The sequence below is a fragment of the Myotis brandtii genome, unplaced genomic scaffold (assembly GCF_000412655.1).
Source record: "Myotis brandtii unplaced genomic scaffold, ASM41265v1 scaffold303, whole genome shotgun sequence".
NCBI lineage: Eukaryota > Metazoa > Chordata > Mammalia > Chiroptera > Vespertilionidae > Myotis > Myotis brandtii.
This window is the reverse complement of record NW_005361573.1, coordinates 3,346,308-3,367,566: the sequence shown is the minus strand read 5'-3', so window position 1 is coordinate 3,367,566 and position 21,259 is coordinate 3,346,308. Positions and strand designations below refer to the sequence as shown.

Below are 21,259 nucleotides of genomic sequence, written 5' to 3'. Positions count from 1 at the left end.
TCCCCACGAGCCCAGCCTCTGCCGTTACCTCTCCGTCGATGTACTTCTCAAGGCAGATGGCACAGTCGGACGTGGAGCTGCTGCTGAGTGTGTCCAGGGCTCCACAGCTCCCCTCCCGGCGCCCCTTGTTCTTGGAGTTGAACTTCCTGGTCTCCATCTTCTCCAGCGCCTGCACAGCCAGCCTGTTCATGGAATTCTGCATGGCAGAGTGTGGCCCGTGTTAGGGTCTGGCACGTATGAACAGTGGGAGGCACCCTCAGGGCCTCGGCGCTCGATCAGCCAGGATAGGGTAATGCTAGTCTCGATCAGGCCAGAGCAGACATTTGGGACATCACTGAAAATCCAGATTGCCACAGCCCAGATGTGCCAGGCTCCTGAGTGCCCATGACAGCAACCCAGGCCTCCCCCAGGGGAAGGACCGGCAGAGGTCTACTTCAAGGGCTTGGCCAACTCTGCAAGACCCTGCTCTGTGCCAGGGTTCCTCCCCTTTACCCTGGAGAAAGTTCTGAGGGCAAATGAGACAGTGTGCGTGAGGGCTCAGCCCTTGGTAAATCAGATGTGCTGGGCAAACACCAGCCACTGTTCTACTGAGAACTCGGCGATGCTCCTCTCAACAGACTGCTTGCCAAGGTCCACCATCGCTCCCCCGACAGCACGCTGCTACCCATTTGAGAGTCAAGATTCCTGCTTAGCCTCTCATCACCTTCCACCCCCAAATCCTTCCTACACAGCCATGTGCCAGCTGGGGCCCCAGAGCGCCTACTCTGTTCATTGAGAATCACCTGGAAAGCCAGGTAGATGCGACTTAGATTCAGCAGGTCTGAGGCGGGGCCTGAGACCCTGCATTTCTACCAAGCTCCCGGGTGACATTGCTGCTGCTGGTGCCCAGATCAAGGCTCTGGGTTCCACATGAACATTTAAACATTTCTTTGGAAAAATGCCTGGCTGGCAACACCCCTAATGCTCGGCCTTTGCAGGACCGGGCCTTTTAGAACAGAGAAGACACAGCGCTGGAAGCTGTGCTCTAGCTTTTCTGTCTTTGCTATTTCTAGGCCCCTGGGACCGGGCAGGGCAGCTGGCATCAGTGTGCACGGGCTGCTCAGAGGCATTACCTGACTGCGTCGCTGTTTCAGCTTGATTTTGACAAGGAGGATGAGGCAGACCAAGGAGACCACGACAAAGAAAGCCAGGAAAATCCCCATGTCGAAGTACTCCGTGGGTTGCTGGAACAGAACACAGACACAGTGAGTCACCGCTCTCTTCAGCCTGAGGTTCGGCGCACGGGCTGTGTTGGCTCAAGTCGGAATAAGGATGGGGCAACTGGGGTGCACTCCCCCTAGCCCCCCCATTTGCAGGGAACACCTGGGGATCTGCTAACAGGCACACCGGGTGCTATTCAGGCCAGGTAGTACCCTCCAGTGTCGCCAGGGGGAGGCCTGCAGCGGTCTCAGCCAGGTCTCCTGACAGTTCATAAAGCCCAGCTCCCAGCGGAATAGTGCAAAGCTCGCTAGAACCGGTAGGAGAGGCTTCTCCAAATAAACACAAATATCACATTTTTGGGACAAAGGAATGAGTGTCATGTTTTGAGGGAGCAGTGATTACTAACCATGTAATTAATGGTTTACAACAACTCAGAAAATTGTACGCTGCTTCCACAAATATCAGCTTCCACTACAATGAGTCATATTTACCAAAGTGCTCTTTTTTCCCTTTAAAAAAGAAGCCAGCATGTCAGCTCTTCTGCAAACTCCCTCTACTTTTAGTTCTTACCTTTTCCTCACGTCTCACTGCCTCCTCAGACCTTGAGGTCACCTTATCTAGGACCTGCCTTGAGCCAATAGGAATAGAATTTTGCTAACTGAATGCCTCAGGTGTCCAGCTATGATGTGCACGGAAAAGAACCATCCTAGAGTGAAGATCCCAATATCTGTGAGAAGGAAATAAACCAGATATGGGGCACCTGTCCCAGGTTCCTAGAATCTTCAGAAGTTTAGGCAGAAGATGCCAGACAAGAGTTCATGGTCAGCAGTGTCGACACCCTTAAGGGAAGCCTTAAAGACTATTCATTAACCTCCTACAAACCATGAACTTCAATCCCAGTTGACAGCTAACTTTTCCAGAATCAGTATCAGTTCGGGGTTTTAATAACGCTATTGACCCCACGGAAGAAGGAAGCACAGGCTTCTTCCCTCGGGTCTAGGTCACATGGAAGGAGGAGACGTGGGAAGCTCTGTGCTGAGAATTCCTTCCCTTCAATCCTCCTCAGCCAGCCTTTCAGAGGGAGACGGGACAGGAGAGAGAAAAGAGTTTCCCAAGAGGGAACACTGGGTGGAAGAGACCAGGGAGATCCTGGCCCGAATCAGCTATTTCTGGTAGGGCTTTCCCAACCCCCGCTAAAGGAGCATTGACCTAAACCGATAGGAACCTGGGGCGCATCAGCATTAGATCAGAAAGAAGACAGGAGTGAGAGCCCAAAGCCTGAAGGGAATGAAGGCTCAGGTGGCAGCAGAGAAGGGGCCGGGCGTGGTGGCCGGGGCGGAGGCTCACTCGAGGGGGCCGGTGCTGAATCCTTGCTCGAGCCACTTTCTGCTTGTTGACGATGTTCATCAGCTTGATGGCATCTGCGCCCTTCACGTACACCACGGGCCTCTTGAGCGGGTCTTCCTGGCCCTGGTTTAGCTAAGGAAGAAGAGACGCTCCCGGTTAGAAGACGTGCTTACTGTAAGAAGCAGGAGAGAGAGAGAAAGGCTGGAGGAAACGAATACGGAATACCCGTTTGGAAATCACCCGACTCCTCAAGCATGACTGCCTCGGAGCTTCCCAGACGGCAAGGCTGGGGATGAGGCTGGTTCTAGGCTGGACCGGGCAGACTGAAGGCCCAGAAGGTCTTGGGAAATGTCCCCTATATCCCAACTTTCCTGGCTCTTAACCCCTCTCCATAGTCTGGCCTTGAGTATGATGTCCAAGCACGGACAGCAACCATCAGCAGACAACGCCAAGGCCCTGAGATGAGGCTGACATGACTGTGACAGGCCAAGCTACCCAAAGGCGGGGCTTCTCTCGGGAGGGTGCGGTGCCGGCACGGTCCGAGGATTTACCTGGTCGATAGCTTCTGGGTTTTCAGACACATCGAAGATGACTGCGGTGGCTCCCCGCTGCACTGCTCGCTTGGCCTGGCAGAAGGAAACAGAGCAGGTTGGCATTCTGGCCCTCTGACCTTTCCTCTCTGTACATCAAGGGGCAAGACCATCTACCTTGAGAACAAGATGAGTTAGAATAGGTGAAGATAAAAAACTGGGTACTCAGTCAACCTCTGTCTCCCTATCCAACCTAAACATTAAAAACAAACTACAAACCAACAACCTGCCCCGTCAGCATAAAGGTATTGGTTTCAGTATTTTCTGCTATGAACACAGAGCCACTGGCAACCAAAGCAAATGCCTTTGGTCCCTCTCTTGTGGTCCTTCTCTCTTCCCGTGGCACCCGGCACTGCAGTGGGAGCAGCGTACGGAGTATTTCTGAAGGCATCTCAAGATGGTCAATTTTAATAACTGACACGGGCCGAAGGCCTTTGGAGACGCCGTCCGAGGGAAAAGCTAGGAGAAATCACTGTAAATGGGGATTTAGAGCAGTTGGCTGCCAAACCTGGCTGCACATCAAAAACCACTTGGGAAGTTTGTAAAGCAGATTTCCTGGCTCAAACCACAGAGACTGATTCAGCAGGGCTGGAGGGAGGCCCAGGAAACAGCTCTAAAAGTTTTCTGAGGGATTCTGATGACTTAACTACTTGGGAAACTATTGATCAGAGAGATGAGATTAGAATGTTTTAGGAACAAATGAGAAGCGGTGAGATTCTTTTTTTGGGAAAAGGATTCCTTTCCATCCCGATGTACCTTTTAACTTTATGTCCAGCTAAGTGGAAGATGGGAAGAAGCTACAGAAGAGAAAGACATAAGACATAATCTTTGCATTTAGAAACCTGAATCTTGTTACAACCTCTAACATGGGGGGGACGGGGGGGAGAGAAAGAAAGAGGCACGGAAGGACCAAAACCTCCTATAAGATGGGCAAAGAATGGCTAACGCTCTGAGGTCAAGATAGTCTCTAGGGCCAGGGTTTTTGAGAAAGTATACAATTTGAATTCCTTCCATAAGAATAATCACTCTAGGCCCTGGCCGGGTAGCTCAGTTGATTGGAGCATTGTTCCAATACACCAAGGTTTCAGGTTCAATCCCCAGTCAGGGCACATACAAGAATCAACCAATGAATGCATAAATAAGTGGAACAACACATCAATGTTTCTCTCTCTCTCTTCAAAATCTCCAAATTTTAATTTATTAAAATTTTGTTTTAATAAATTAAAAACAACAAAAAAAGGAATAATCACTCCATATAGTTGCAGCACTTTCTCTCTCTCTCTTCAAAATCTCCAAATTTTAATTTTGTTTTAATAAATTAAAAACAAACAAAAAAAGGAATAATCACTCCATATAGTTGCAGCGTAAGAAAGCAACACTGGACCTAAGTGGATGAGGTGGCTAGACCAATGGCTCGGCTCTACCAGCCCACTAGAGGGCAGTCTTACCCCACCTTTTTAGAACAAGTCCATTCCCTGTGGTTGGCACTCAACAAGCAGGGCAGTGAAATCCTCAGGGACACTGCGGAGGCCTCTGCAACTTCACGAGCTCGGGCACGCTGGTGCTGTGCTGCCGAAGCTGTCCTATCTGCTCGGGACTCCTTCTTGTTGATCTGAGACTCAGTGTGTTACTCTGAATACATAACGTCTCCTCTGCCACTGGTCCACCCCGCCCCATCTCACCACCACCACCCTGCAGTCAGGAGTGACCCTTGAGAAGCTCTTTCTGGCTCCACTAGGGATTGAACCCACCACCCGGGCATGTGCCCTTGACCGGAATCAAACCCGGGACCCTTTAGTCCGCAGGTTGATGCTCTATCCACTGAGTCAAACCAGCTAGGGCCCAGTTCCAATCTTGGACACTCAACTGACTGTCCAGAGCAACGCGGAAAGAGCTGGAGTTGTCCTATCACCTGCCTCCAGCAGGAGAGGGCGTGATGGCACAGACTCCTTTGCCTGAGGCCAACAGCCCGTGGACCCCAAGTCAGCCAGTGCTTGTGTCCCAGTCTTTCACACTCTCCCAAGATGTCGAAGCGCCTGGAGGAACAGCACGGAATACGGAATACGAGGTAATAAACAGGACCTCTCATTCCTGAACTTGGCTTTCATTCCACGATCAAACACATCAAACAGCACCTGAGGGGAAGGAGCCTTCAGAAGCATCTAGATCAGGAGCACCCGGCACCCCCGCTTTGATGCTGGCGCACCTGGCGAGGCGAATGGCTGCGGGCGAACGCCTGCAAGACTGGGGACCTGTGAGGCTTCCAGGCTCCCCTGCGCCACAGGAGCGTGGCAGTCTCGGGCTGTGGAGGTGAGGCAACGACCCACCAGGGCAGGCACTTTTAAAGAGACATTTTCAACATCATCTAGGAGGGTTGGCCAGTCTCCTGGTTTCCACTTTGAAGAGAGCAGGTCAATATTAAGGTGCTTAAATCCCATTTACAGCCTAACCTCAGAAACAGCCGGGCTCATGCACGGGATCCAAGCACAAATATTTAGTTTGAGAAAATGATAATTCTCACAGTTGACTTAACGTTAAAAGTCATGTTTAATGTAAGCTGCTTTTAAATTAGGCTTATTTCCTGCATATACCAGGGCTGAGCAGGGTCCTCCTGGGGAACTTGCCAGTTAGGAGCCGGCTCGGGATTTGAAAGAGGCCACAGATAACCCCTATTTAGAAGAGGACACGTTTATTATACTATTCCCAAAGCCAATTGAAAAGCACAGGACACTACTTGGTCACACTGTCCCCCTCGCCATGTTTTCAGTGTGATGGATGACACATATTCCTTAAACCAACCTTCCTACCTTGGATCGTATACCGTTTTACCTCGTCAAGCTTGGTAAGACTATTTTAAAAACCCATCTAAACCACAGTGGGGAGATTCCGATTGCCAGGAACCCTATCTTTATAACATCCAACATTCTCAAGATAAGGCTGTTTCAGACAGGATGGGCGAGATGCCCTGGTGGATGTTGCCAGACGAAGGTCACTGGTAAACTGGGTTACCCTGGACTGTGCACAGAGAGACGGGAGCGGAAAGAAGAGCACGAGAAGGGTGTGAGTAGCAGGAAACAGGTGGGAAGTCTCGGCAAGTCCTCCCAGAAGCAGCCAAAGGCCTTGCCTCGCTGACCTCCGCATGCCCTTCCCCTCGACCCCACCCACACAGGTATTTTTCCCATCTTTCATCAGCTTTGCTGCTTTGATCAGGCACAGGGCAGGTCCGCACCAGCCGGCAGGTGACCAGAAGCCCAGCAGCAGAATGTGGAATAAAAGGTTGTCAAGGTTCTTTATTTACCTTTCCCGGCCTGCAAGACCCGAGGCTAGACAATGCCCATAGCCATTGAAACAGGTATCAAAAGTGCAAACATCTGCACACGCGAGGTTTGTAAAGTACACAATTCTAAGCCCTGGAAGACAGGGTCCCACTGTGGCTGGCACTTATTGCCATGCAAGGCTCCTCCGGTTATTCAGTGCATGTTTATTCTCCATGAGAGAAAGCCTCCTGGGACCACACTCTTGGGTTACTGTTCCCTGAATGTGGATGTGGTTTTCCCCTAAGGAAGTGCTTCTATCAATCTGATTCTTTTTAAAAAATATGTTTTTATTGATTTTAGAGAGAGGAAGGAAGAGGGATGGAGAGATAGAAACATCAATGCGAGTAAAACATTGATTGGCTGTCTCCTGCACGTCCCCACCAGGGACTGAGCCCACAACCCAGGCATGTGCCCTGATCGGGGATTGAACCATCTTTCCCCTAAGGAAGTGCTTCTATCAATCTGATTCTTTTTAAAAAATATGTTTTTATTGATTTTAGAGAGAGGAAGGAAGAGGGATGGAGAGATAGAAACATCAATGCGAGTAAAACATTGATTGGCTGTCTCCTGCACGTCCCCACCAGGGACTGAGCCCACAACCCAGGCATGTGCCCTGATTGGGGACTGAACCATCACCTCCTGGGTTCATGGGTTGACACTCAACCACTGAGCAACACTGGCTGGGCTGGGCTGACTGATTCTTAAATTTCCAGATGTGAATGGGGCATTCTGATGAGAATATTCCCATTACTACCTTGTGGACGGGAAAACTTAGTCTAGAGACTAAATTAGTGTCAATTAAGTTCAGGAATTCTAATCAGGAATGGCTCTGGCACTCTTTCGGTCTACTAAGACTTGGTTTTGGGTTTGGTCCCACGGTATATTCACTTCTCAGAGGCCCTGGGCACAGACTCCATTTTTCACCTGTTGCCTGTTTCTTTGTCAAGCACTGAGTATGTTGCCCCCAGTGCCTAATCTTTATTGTAAGAAAATTTTGACAAAATACCACCTTAATAGGAAATAACCCAAGAGATTACTGAAAATGTCCTTTGTCCCAAACTCTTGTCCATGGGGACACCAAGGAAGCTGGAGTGTAACCGCTGATATGAAGACATGTGCCTTCAACCTCTCACAGGAAGTTCTGACGTATAGGGGCTCCGAGCAAATTCTTTTTTTCCCTCCATTGAATACGATTTTGGTTGTTGTTGGTTTTTTTTTGTACTTATCATAAGCTCCCAACAAGTCATTAAAAATTCATTGTAAATATTTTAAAGGCTGTGATATATCCCTTCACATAATCTACTTACTCATGTGTTTTAGATATTTGAGCTATTCCAGATTTTTATTATAATTAACGCTACATTAAATAAATCTTGGCTTACTTTTTCAATTTCCTTAGGATGGAGGTCCAGGGCCAAAGAAGATGAAGATTAGTACTAAGAATCTTAATATAATCCACATAGGATTTTAATGCCCCTCCGTATAAACCCACATAACTTAATTTATCTGCAGTAATAACAAGATAGGCTGGCACCCACAACATGAGACAAGTTTATCAAGAGATTTAACTTCTGGGTAAACTGACCTGTTGGTAAGTTAGCTGGGAGAGGGAAGTCAGTTTGTTAGTAATTCTGCATGAAACTTCACATGCAGAGAGATAACCCAGAGTGAAGTATAAGTTGATCAGACCTATCCTACGGATTCAAGGTCAAGTTCATGTGTGACCCCTCCCCTGAGACTGACAAGTCCTTCTCTTTAGTCAAAACCGCTCTTATTCTTTACTGAGCTCTGATATCTCTAAGGATTTCTCCTCTGCTTAGCACTTTCTGTGATGCATTTCCCGCCAAAACATGACCACCTTTAGTGTCTTTGCTACTTACAAAAGTAATATGTGCTCGATGTGAACATTTTAATACAGCAGGTCCTTGAATAACTTCATTTTTTTCTAACCTTGATGAAAAAAAACAAAACAAAACCACAAACACACTGATTACCAGCGGGGGCCACTGTGGAGTTTGCATGTTCTCCCCATGTCTGGTGAATTTTCTCCGGGGACTCAAGTTTCCTCCCGCATCCCAAAGATGTGCCCATGAGGTGAAGTGGTGTGTCTACGATGTGAGAGTGTGTGTGTGTGTGTGTGTGTGTGTGAATGAATGGTGTCCTGTCCAGGGTGGGTTCCCACCTTGGGCCCTGAGCAGGCTCTGGTCACCTGCAACCCTCGACTGGAATAAGCGGGTTGGAAAAGAATTTTCTTTTTATTCATCTTTCTTAAATGCTTAGTTCAATGTTTAATATTAGAAGTATTTTAGGTTTTTCTTTAGAAGCTGGGTGTGTTTTTGTGACCAGTGAATGAATGGTGTCCTGTCCAGGGTGGGTTCCCACCTGGGGTCCTGAGCAGGCTCTGGCCACCTGCAACCCTCGACTGGAATAAGCGGGTTGAAAAGAATTTTCTTGCATTCATCTTTCTTAAGTGCTCAGTTCAATGTTTAATATTAGAAGTATTTTAGGTCTTTCTTTAGAAGCTGGGTGTGTTTTTGTGACCAAGAATATGCTGCAGGAGCTTAACTCTTGTTTCTATCAATTAGCCTGTGGTCCTATTGGTTTTGCTACCTGTCGTTTGGCTTAGAGCTGCAGTTTCCAAGACCCTATGGATGGCATTACATGAGGACTTACTGTGATTCTGAAAGTAAAAGCAGAAAAACCTTTCGTCCTGTATCCTACTTTTTAAAAAATTTAATTTAAAAAAAGTCCTCAATGGAGGGTATTTTTTCCATTGCTTTTTTAAGAGTAGAAGGGAGGGAGGGAGGAGAGGAGGGAGGGGGAAGGAGAGAAAAAGGGAGAGAGAGAGAAACATTGATGCAAAAGAGACACATCAATTGATTGCCTCCCATACGAGCCCCAACCAGGACTGAGGATCGAACCTGCAACTGAGGTATGTGCCCTTGACTGGGAATCCAGCCCTCAACCCTTCAGTTTGCAGTCCGATGCTCTAACCACTGAGCAACCGGTCAGGGCTATCCTAGTTTTATAACAGTGTGGTTTATATCCTTGCATATTTTTTTTAAAAGCCATACATTAGCAGGAATAAAATGCATATGTATATACTGACATATCAAAATAACACTTAAAAATAAATTAAATGTATATACTGTTCTGTACTCTATTTTCCCCCTTAATGTAATAATTTATTCAATAACATTGATGTAGAAAAATGTTCATTCTTCTTACCAGCTACACATATTATTCCATTATATGGTTGTACCAGAGTTTAAGACTTTCCTTCTGAAGGCATTAGAGGATGTCTAACTTTTTTTTTTCTTTTGTACCAAATTACTTTGACGGAATGGTGCAAAGGAAAGACGAGTGGATGATTTGGTACAAGTTATAGAAAAGGTAAAGGTAACTCCAACATGCAGTACTGCTTTGGTGACCAGTCTAACTTTCCACTATTAAAAACAGCGCTGTATTTCTATTCTTATACTTCCATTCTGGTGGCATCCATCCTTAAAAATAAATACCCACAAGAGGTCTTGCTCAAGTCAGAGGGCATAGACAACTTACGTGTGAATGCCTCACCTGACCAAAACCAAAACCTGCCCTCCGGGTCTAATGGGGTCAGGAGGTAGCTCTCACTGACCAGTCTGTGAGCCCCATAAAGCCTACCAAAGCGGGTTGCCCTGGGATTGTCTACACTAAACCAATTAACATAGCAGGTGGGAACGGAGTTAATTCTACGTGTAGTGCCACTTATGAATTTATGTAACAGTAGTAATTAACCAGTTGCTGTGTGTGCTAGGCCCTGGGGATACGTTCAGCAGTGAGCAGCAGGCAGACCTCTCTGAAAAGGCCAGGGGAGCCATAGGAATAATCCGAGAGCTTCGTTCCATGGGCAAATGAGTAAGATATTACAGCCATGAGATCACTTAGCCCATGTCTCTATAAAGGAGCTTTTCCTAAAGTATGATCAAAAGGCCAGGGGAGCCATAGGAATAATCCGAGAGCTTTGTTCCATGGGCAAATGAGTAAGATATTACAGCCATGGGATCACTTAGCCCATGTCCCTATAGGAGCTTTTCCTAAAGTATGATTGGGGGATGACAGGTTTTCTTGGTCAGTGTCCTTCGAGAAATGCTGAATATTCTCGAATTGTTGTCCCTGACACAGAGCACATTAGTACCCTAGAGGCTCTTTCTACCTGGCATCCCCAATTTGTTGGGACACATGCTTTTAACAGCAACTCCTGTCAACACCCTTCCCCCCATGGGAGACGTTTGGGACCCAACGAATGTGCTACATGGGACACTAAGGTTAGAGAAGTATCACCCCCCAATCACTCCCTTGCTGTAACTCACAGGTAGGAAAGACAGGGATGTGACAGAGACCTACATTTTGATCTGGAAAACAATGTATAAGGATATATACATCACAATTTGAATGAGATGGTTATTGTTATGAAAACACTCAATTATACGGTTCAATCTGCCAAGTATTTAAGAGGGCCGACTGTGTGCAGGCACCCCAGGAAAAATACAAGCCAGGACCTTCTAGAAGTGTCTGTATGTATTACACCCCTGCTGCTGTCCTGCAGGGAGAGACCTTGTTTAGCAATGAGTGTTCCTGAAAAGTCTCTCCCCTTCTTAGCCAACCAGGAGTTCACTTGTGGCTCTCGTCTGACACGCTTCTAACAGGGTGACCCCAGGTGGCAGAAACCATGATTGTGGAGAATCCAAATGGCACCAGAGTCCCGGGGCTTGGTTCCTATGACTTGGCGTCAGCATTTTGCTTCAGCTTGGGTCCCCAAGATATCTATGGTCATGTCTTGCTCAGGCTGATATGGATGCACTGGGTCTTGCAATGGGCTTACTCTTCATCCAATCCTTCCCTTCCTACAAGCTGGACTCCCTCCTCAGGGAAGTGTCCCCCTCCCGGGGATGGGGTGGGGCAGGTCAAACCAAAGCGCTTTGCCCTCACCCCGACACTCAGCTGCTTACCATGTTTTGCTGATTCCATCTTCCAAATCCATCCACCGTTTTTCCATCCCCACTGCTGCCGCCTGTCTAGGACACCACACTTTTCAGGTGACTGACAATATCCTCCCTTGGGGGTGTCCCTAGCCCACCCTGCCTGCTCCCCAGTATGGTCTCCATTCAGTGACAGAGGGTCCTTTCTAAGTCACTGATCTGACCGGTACCACGCTCCTTGAATGACTCTGGATAAGATACAACCTATCCACTGCTTATCACAAACTCAACACTCCAGCTCCCAATCTAACTAGGCTGAGCTTCTAGTTGTTCTCTGACCTCCTGCACCCTTTCCACCGAGGAACGCACTACCTACCCCCACCAACACTGGCTAGCCTTTCTCTCTTCTCTCATCTGGCTCAGGTCTTATTCCCTCTGCACTGCTAGTGCCTGTGGCCTGTCTCTGTGCCCCACCATTGCGGCTCTTATGACATCACATTGTAATTGTTGACTTAAAAATGCCTCTCTCACTAGAGGGCAGCCAATGTGTCAGACTTCTTTCCTGCTGAATCCCCAGCAACCCAGCAAAGGGCCTGCCACAGGGGTAAAAGGCCAAGAAATGTTTGCTGATTAACCTAAAAAGGATCAGCCTTTTGCCCTCGGGGTTAGCATCAAAGACCCTGGGCCCTGGACTCTAAGCTCAGACCATCACTCCTGGCCACCTGATCTCCTTTGACTCTGAAGCTGAGAAAGTCCATTCTCTACCAGGTCTTCTTGGAACTCGAGATGGTCTGCCTTTCGGATGTTGTGGATCTGCTTTCTTATTAACCGATTCAGGTCTTCTGCTATGGTGTTTGCTGATGGGCCTTTGATGGGTGGTTGGTTCTAATGCAGATATCACTGTCTCCCGGCAACTTTGGCCCCAGCCACTAAAAATGGCTCTGCCTGGTGATGGATCTTTATATCAGGCCTCAGGCCTCTGTGCGAGCACATCTTTGATGTCAAAGCTCTTAGAAAACAAGTCTGTGCACTTGCAGTGTTTGTTCCCGACACTCTCTCGGGAGGGAGGAATGCAAACCCCCTTTAGAACTCTCACCAAAGGGAAGCCGACAGAATGACCACCCCTGGGCACCGCCACAGGAACGAATGGCACCCATGGCATGAGATGCGGGATTTTTCCCTTCCTTCCATTATCACTGCGGCGAAGCCCTAAAAGACGGATGGGGTCCACCTGAGAAACGTGGCCTGCATGTTGGCCAGCCTTCCCCAGCAGGCGTGAGGATCTGGAGCGTGGCTTTCTGGGAGAACTGGGGGCAGATTCCTCACCCCCAGACTCAACGGTGTGGGGCAATGAGACCACAGCACAGACTTGCGCGGCACATTCACCTGAGGCCCGAGCCTCCTACACATCGCTGCCAGGAGTGCCGGGCGCCAGTAACGAGCCCTGCTTCTGCTGCCACTGCGGCCGGCCCGCTCCTGTGGTCAGGGAGGGGCGAGGGACTGTGAACACCAACGGAGACCAACCAGCCAGTCCCAGAGACTGGCCACGCCTGATGCCCATCAGTCCCTCTTGGCTGGTCCTCCCCAAATACAAACAGTGGGGACTCACAGGGTCCCTTTATGCCCCTCTCTCTCGAGGCCACTAAGTGGATTTCAAACCTCCCCTCCTCACTTTTTCCTTTCCTCCACTCCCATCTCCTTCACTTAGTAGTGACCACCCAGGCACCAGGCTCTTGTTCTGGTCAGCTGCTGTTCCCTGCAGCATGAGTCACTGCGTGACAGGGAACTCTCTTGCCAGGGACAGGGGCTTGTAAGGCCCCTCTCACCCAAGCCCTGTTTTCCTACAGAAACCTTTCATTCCAAAGGAAATGAGGTCACACACCACAGCACATGGGTAACCGGTGAGAAAATCCTGGTGCCCAGAAGGGAGCGGGTGTCAGAAGAAAATGGGAGGGGCAGGGCCCTAACACACACAAACCTCAGGGGAACCACCTGCCCCTCTGGAGGGATTTGTAGGGAGGGGGTACACTCAGCTTAAAAAATAACAGGTTTCTTTTTTGACCAAAACCAAACTTGCAGGGCATTTGCTTAGTTTACTTCCATGACTTGGAGCCTCTAATCCACTGCCTAAAGGGGATCAACACACAGAACATTTGCAGAAGAACGGGGTGGGGGGGGGGGGGTAGGGTTGCTGGGTGGCCAGGCGGTTTCACTTTGGGGGGCGGGTGAAAGGAGGTGGGTGCAGGGTGAGGGTGGATGGTGCAGCCCTGTCCGCTCCACTGGCTCCTCGCTCCGGGGCTTGGCTGCAGCCCGGCCTGACCTTCCAGGTTTCCCTGGCAGAAGATCAAAGCGCTGAAGCCACAAACACGGCTCAGAACTTGGAGGCCCTAGCGGCCTCCCCCCAGTCCCTTCCCCACCCAGTGGGGCGGTCTTTGGGGGCGGGCTCCCATCCAGCCTTCCCTGAGCCGACCAGGCCGGCGGCCGCACCCCTCCCACCGGGGGGAAGGTATTTCTCGCCATAATTAAAGTCATTAAGCCTCCGAGGCTCCCGTGGGCTGCTGGTTCTGCGCTCCGGAACGAAGATGATGCATGTTAAGTCCTAGTTAAGATTATGCTGATCTATTTCGGAGACATGTAGCAGCGAGAATCCAGCGGTTCAGTTAGTGGTTAGGGCTGCCTGAGTTTAAATAGTGTTATTCTCAAAATATGTAGCAGCCTCACTTAATTTCTCCTAATTAAAGGAGCCGACAGAAGTGGCTGCACTCCGCAGCCATGGTCACGGCGCCATTGCACGGGCTGTACCCCTTTCACAATTGGAAAATACTGGGTGTCAAAAGGAAATGCGTTTCCCTAGATCTTAATCTTAGACATAGACATTTAGACCAGCTCCCCCCAATACAATGATCCTCTTTGTTTGAACACCTGACAAGGAGCACCCAAATCCCAGGAAGCCCGTCCTCCCCTCCTTTCCAGCCGCTGCTGGGGGAGCAGTTGGCTGTTTCGGAGACGTCTAGGCCGGGAAGAGACACTTTTGGAAGAACTTGTTTGCTGCTATCTTTTTAGTTGAGTTTCCAGAAGTCCCACTTCAGGCCAAATTGTATAAAGTCAGCAATTAGAAACTTCAAAGAGGACCACCCCCTCTCTGCATATGGCAGCGAACACTTGTTTAATTGTAAACAAGTGTTCATTAGGTGGCGGGATCAGGCTTCAGGAGGAACAACAGTGCCGCGAAGTCTGAAGACCCTACAGGAGCGTCCCTTTTGCCCCAGAGGTGGAGGACGGGCTCTCTCTGACCCGCAAGCAAACCTGATGGGAAAAGCCAGCTTTTCCACGAAGTTCGAGTCAGGGCTGATTATTTGCTTCACAAAAGGATTCCACAGAGGGCTCCTTTAAATAACCAGCTCAGAGAGAAAACGTATAATGCGATGAAGTGACAGGAAAACTTTTTCCAAAAGCGCATCTCTTCATCTGTGTGCATGGAGGGATGTAAGGATGTGTTTGCAGCTGTCAGCGTTACACAGGAGGGTTTGGGGCCATATACCCATTGGGGACATCGAGGCCGGCGTGTAGCTGTGGCATTTGTTGGGCAGCCCTGCTTCACCCCTGATTCTGCTGATCCCCTCAATTGATCCAGGGGTGATCAGGCAACCAGATAAAACCCTCCCCCTCTGACGGAGGAGCTGGTGGATGTCAGGGCCTCTCTTTGTCCTTCCTGGAGAAAGTGGCGCCACAGCCACTAGAGCAGTGGTTCTCAACCTGTGGGTCGCGACCCCTTTGGTGTTCGAACGACCCTTTCACAGGGGTCGCCTAAGACCATCCTGCATATCAGATATTTACATTACGATTCATAACAGTAGCAACATTACAGTTATGAAGTAGCAACGAAAATAATTTTATGGTTGGGTCACAACATGAGGAACTGTATTTAAAGGGCCAGAAGGTTGAGAACCACTGTCTAAGGCAGTGATGGCGAACCTATGACACGCTTGTCAGAGGTGACACGCGAACTCATTTTTTTTGGTTGATTTTTCTTTGTTAAATGGCATTTAAATATATAAAATAAATATCAAAAATATAAGTCTTTGTTTTACTATGGTTGCAAATATCAAAAAATTTCTCTATGTGACACGGCACCAGAGTTAAGTTAGGGTTTTTCAAAATGCTGACACGCCGAGCTCAAAAGGTTCGCCATCACTGCCCTAGGGGTTTCCCAAATCCAGCGTGATGGAGATGTGTGCACATATAGAAACATGAATGCTGCAACTCCAAGTATTCCATCAATAGCTCATGTGAGGGTTGTATTTCCCAGTCTGACAAGGAAATTCCAGCTCGCTCTTATCCTAACCCATTTGGAATCTCATCTTTGAAACTCCCTTTACAAATGTCATGCAGCTCATAGTCAACATAAAGAGGGTTGGCAACGTGGAAAGCCCTACTTTTGTCCAGGATCAGCTGCTGAAAGCCGGGTCTCTTTCGTCAGAGGCTATTTCATTCAAGGAAGGAAGTTCTATCCATTGCCATTTTAGCCAATGCAAGCTCACCAACAGTACAACTTTCCCTCTGATACTTCTTAAAAATCTATCTAGATGGTTTAAAAATGGTCCTCTGTGTATCCGATTGTATTGACTCCTTGTATCTGTGATTTGTATTATTAGTAAAATACAAATCTCTTGATTTCATAACAAAATCATTGATAACAGCAACAAAAACAAATCTCTCTCGTTGCCCCCCACACCTGCTATTCTTATCTGGGTGCAGTTTGATGATACCCCTAATCAGGGTGAGCTTGAGGACGAAAACAGCCTGAAGGTGACCTGTGAATAGGCAGGCCAACCCAAGTTTTTATTTTTAAAATATATTTTTATTGATTTCAGAGATGAAGGGAGAGAAAGAGAGAGACAGAGATAGAAACATCCGGGATGAAAGAGAATCAATGATCGGCTGCCTCCTGCACGCCCCCAACTGGAGATTGAGCCTGCAACCCGGGCATGTGCCCTGACCCTGAATCAAACCAGCGACCTCCTGGTTCACAGGTTGACACTCAACAACTGAGCCCCAAATGCTTTTTAGCATGGCCATGGGGGCTGGGTAGGGGGAGGAGTTGTCACCTCACGCTGCTTGGGCTGAAGTCCTGGCTCACCTCACTCAGCAGGTGTGATGACCGTTCTGTGCTCCCATTTGTTCACCTGTACAATAGGGTAATACTAAGAGGAGGTATTCTCACAGTTGTTGGGAGACTAGATGAGAAGATGCCTGGCACATGGTAAGCATTTAGGCACAGTCTCCTTCCTTTGGAGACAGTATGTGTGTCTCCTTTGGGCACCTGGCCCTTCCCTTGACTGTGAGTACAGGATTTTTCTCTTCTCCAGGCAGCAGAGCTGAGGCATCCTATCTGGTCCTGCTTGCAGGCCCAGTTCCCACAGAGAGCAGCAGGCACTCAGGAGTCACAGTGACTCTACCTTCTGCAGGGTTCTGCAAGTTGATGAGACTGTGCTGCACCTCATATACACAGAGGACATCAAGTTTAGGGCACGAAATGATGCCATGGCACACAACAGGAAGAAGGTGGTCACTGGCTGTCACCCCGGCAGCATCTGGGAACATCCTGGGGAGCTTTTTAAAAATGCAGGGTCAGACCCCTCCCTGGGTGGCTGGGATGGAGGTAGACCTGGCCTTTGCAGGTTAGAAAGCTCTCGGGGCTGATTCTTAGGCATTGCCAAGATAAGCAACCACAAGACCAAGCCCTAAGGAGGTCAGAGGAGAGAGCGTGGCCGGGAGTGGGCTTCCTAATCCCAACTCATCAATCCTTGTTCCTTCCCGCCCAGAACTGCCAGGTGGATTCCTTTCTCAGTTACAGTACTTGGTTCTAGAAAACCACTTAATACTATTCTTACTCATGCTTAAGGAAAGCCCTTGTTAAAAAGAGAAATATGCTTCAAGGCAGTAAACAATCGAGGCTCTTGTGATGTCTGGCTGTGGGAATGATACCCTCAAAGCAGAAGCCTGGATCCCTCACAATTTTGGAGTCTTGGGGTCAGCCCCTAGCATGGCACCTGGAACCCAGCAGGTAGCAAACGCTACAGGGCACAAATGCTGAGGGGAGGGGCTGTGGGCACAAGAGCCAATGTCTGTCCCGTATGGGGCAAGATATTGGGGTTCACAGCAGAGGCTCCGTAGGCTAGGCCTTTGGCTGCAATGATATTTGGACTCCACAGGGGTCCCAGGACCTTGAACAAGGGCAGGACAGAGCAATAGAATCCAAGTTGCAGAAGTCTTCTGCGATAACAAGATGATAAATATTTCAAAAGATGAGAATCTGAAGGACACCATTTTCAAGTTTAAGTCCCATTTTTCTTCACAAAACACACGCTTTCCAACACACTCTGAACTGAGTTAACCAAGTCACAGAACTTGGATGCCAACTGCTCAGCTAATACCCACTTCTCTGTAATAAGTCATGACAGCTTTTGCCCTTAGAAACAACTCTAGTGACAGGGACTGGGGGTGTGGAGGGGGGATGCTGGCTGTAGCAGCTGAGATCATAGGTTAGGCTGTTAAACGTAATATGAGTTAATCCCAGGAAGACCATACGTTAGTGTTTAATTAAAAGAACAAACCCTAAATCCCATTTCTACAGGCCAACGAGTTGAAGGCCATGATGAAACTACACTCTTGTTTTTTCCAAATGCATTCCAGTCCTGGTACTCAATAGTCATCACAATGGTGGTGATGATGCAGGGGAAGGAGAAAAGCCGAAAAGGCACCAGGCTAGCCTTCCTGAGGCCAAGAATGGACATGAGCTGGAGAACAAGATGTTCTTGGGCATCCCGACCAGGTGTCAGGACTGTTGCAATAGTACTTCCTGCTCCTAGGTTCACAGTCCCATCCATGCCCCTCCATCGGGGCGGTGAAGCAGTTGGGGAGGAAGGGGCAAGTTCTCACCTGTGCAGAGTGAGCAATCTACTGATTTAGAGGAACGGAGTTAGACCAACAAGGAAGACAAATGGATCAAGAGCTCAAACTGTGTGAGACCACCTTGAAGGATGCTCACAAACAGGTCTGGAAGAGATGAGCTTGGAGGGGGGTGATGTGAGTTACGGGCTGGCCTGGTCAGGAAGGGCTTCATGAAGACCAAGCTGCCCAAATGAAGCATCATTAGTCCACTCGCGAGGCCACCATATAAACAGATGTGAGTTACGGGCTGGCCTGGTCAGGAAGGGCTTCCTGAAGACCAAGCTGCCCGAATGAAGAAGAGAAGGCTGGCCAGGAGCTGGGCTGCGGCTGCAGACCTTTCAGATACAGACCAAGTGTCAGAAGGGAAGAGGTTCACAAAAGGCGATGCTTGGTGATTACGCATCATTAGTCCACTCGCGAGGCCACCATATAAACTCTGACTGCTATTTATTGACTGGGCTGTCTTTTGGTAGCAGTCAGCATGCCCGCAGGGGAGCTTCTGATACACAGCATCCAAGCGGCCTGTGGTTTACTGCCATTTTGGGATCAGCAGCTGAAATTTTATTCTCTCTGGATGGGGTTTCCTGACCCCTACACAAGGTTCAGTCTGGCGGCTAGGTGCTTCTAGGCAACAAGCTGAATTGTAAGTGACTGTCCTTCCCAGGATTTGTTAATTCAGCACACTTACTGAACCCCTACCCTGATGGTACAAGCGTATGCTGAAAAGACCCAGTCCTAGAAGATCTAGTCTCTCTCCTCCAGGAGCTCCAGTAGTCACACTAGAGACCCTGTATGCACAGCAAGAAATACTCCTTGAAAGGGGCGGGGGGTGGGATGGTGGGAGGGAGACAGAAAGAGAGAGAGGAAGGAGGAGGAGGAGGAGGAGGAAAGGTACTTGCTGACAGAGTCCACATGTCTTCACCTTATGTCGGACCTCAATTCATCCTGCGAATGGCACACCTCAACAGTGAAAGCACACTGCCTCGGAACCCTCACTTGGCAAATATTAAAACATCTACTCAGTACGAACACTTATATCCAACAATAAGTATATGGGCAATTATTATTTCAAGAAGACAGATTAATTTTAAAGTTTAGTTTGATAGTCTTTAACACTGCGGAAAATTGAAAAAAAACCCCACACAGTTAATAACTTTAAAAGTCATTACTATGAAAGAGACTAAAAGGGACTATGAACCACAGAGGTGGAGTTGGGCTAGATCACTTCCTTTGGTCAATAACAGGTTGATGACTGTGTCATTAAGAAAAGGACTTCTTGTTAAGGAACACCTTAATCCCAGGAAAAGGAAAGAGTAAAAAGGTTATATTAAGGGAATCAGGGATAATCTCTATCAATTACCCAGAGCCTTTCCTGTTGGGGAAGTGTCAAAAAGAACAGGAAAGGAGCTGGGTCATGATCCAGGTGCTTACCCTTTGTTTTATGATCCAGGAGTTTGGCAGTCTGGTTTGTGGGTAAGAGGAGACGGCTAAGAAACTACAGGTGCTATGTTACCCCCCCAGAACAGGCAGATAAATTGTAGAATATGCCAACACTGGCTCAAGAGCACCCAACCATCATGAGGACATGGAGACTGGCTGGCATCATTCTGAGGCTAAATGGGTCAAAATGCATACCCTCCATTGGCTGGAACATTTGGAAGGACCGATGAGCCAAATCCAGAAGAGGGACTGAGCCTGCTTCTCTTGGCCCCAAGAGCCAAGGTGGCCCACCCGAAGAGTCACTGCAGTCCTCATGCAGAGGGACAGAGGGGGCCGCTTCAGCAACAGTGACCTCGACTACGGTCCATATGAATCGATTAAGGGCCTTTCGGTCCTGGAATGGGATTAAAGAGCACCTCGACCCATGTCCCCGTTTTGCAAAGGATGCAGTGACTTCCCAAGGTCAGAGTATGCTGGCAGCAGGGGAGGGCGTTCAACTCAGAACTGACTATATCCTGTCAACCCTGCCCCCCACTTCTTTATAGTCCATTAAGTTTTGTCATGTCCAAGTTTTTCTTTTTGGGGGGAAAATCATAACTCAGGGCACTCGAGTGTTAGTTTTCCATAAATAACTGAAAGGTATATTTAACCAGCACCTGTAAGTAAGAACATAAATATTTCGTGTATTATTTTAAGCAGTCATTGCTAGAACATTCCTATACGAACATTCCTATCTGAAATGTTCCGCTTCAGATAAATGTTCTGAAGTGGAACATTTAAGGGAAGAATTTTTAAAAGATGACTTGTGAAAGGAAGAAGGTTCACTATAACGGTCTTGCTTGAGGACAGGTGTATGTTAGCTTAGAAAGGAGATTTAGTCTTTAAAAGATGTGTAAATTAAAATAATTTCAAATGTACCAATTGAATTCACTGTAAAAAAAAAGTACTCAGGTGAGTACTTTTGAAACAGTAACAGAAGTCCTCTAATTTCCCCCCATATACAGAGTTTGCTTCCACTGAGGTTAGGGCATAATTCCAGCTTCTAAAACACAGAAATGACAGAAGCCAGAGCTTTCCAGAGAGCACCCGGCCCCTGCTATTCTGCAGGTCGTATCATCACATACATAGCCCTACTCTCATTATGTCATGAACACATACTACAGGAAGATATGATAGTGGGCAGGGACCAACTAAGACTTACAAATACAAGAGCCCAAGGCCCCAACTTCAGTTTTAGCTTCGAGGGGAAGTGTGCCCAGGATCAGGGTCTGACAGTCAAGAGGAGGTTAGGTTTGGGGGTCATGTTAACAGCTAACAGATGAAGTTATAGATTAACTCATCACTGGCATTAGTTGGTTAATGTACAATTTTGTAGGTAACTTCAATAGTCCTGGCCCAAGTTCAGAGTAAAAAAAGCAGTGTTCCCTTTTCTTATTTAAAAAGGAATAAA

The 21,259-nt window shown here is 48.2% G+C and overlaps 1 protein-coding gene and 1 long non-coding RNA gene across 2 annotated transcripts in view; one reads left to right on the top strand and one right to left on the bottom strand.

Moving 5' to 3' along the window:
• The window catches only part of ZNRF3 (zinc and ring finger 3), a 51,523-nt gene that overhangs the window by 4,939 nt on the left and 25,325 nt on the right, over nucleotides 1-21,259 (bottom strand). The window contains 4 exon segments of the mRNA XM_005869809.2: nucleotides 29-196; nucleotides 1,113-1,223; nucleotides 2,548-2,679; nucleotides 3,099-3,173. Of these exon segments, the coding sequence (XP_005869871.1) occupies nucleotides 29-196; nucleotides 1,113-1,223; nucleotides 2,548-2,679; nucleotides 3,099-3,173 (486 nt within the window).
• Nucleotides 9,747-21,259, top strand: part of LOC106726690 — a 23,661-nt gene continuing 12,148 nt past the window's right edge. The window contains exons 1-2 of the long non-coding RNA XR_001362766.1: nucleotides 9,747-9,887; nucleotides 17,996-18,006. This is a non-coding gene — a long non-coding RNA (uncharacterized LOC106726690). The remainder of the gene's footprint in view (nucleotides 9,888-17,995; nucleotides 18,007-21,259) is intronic.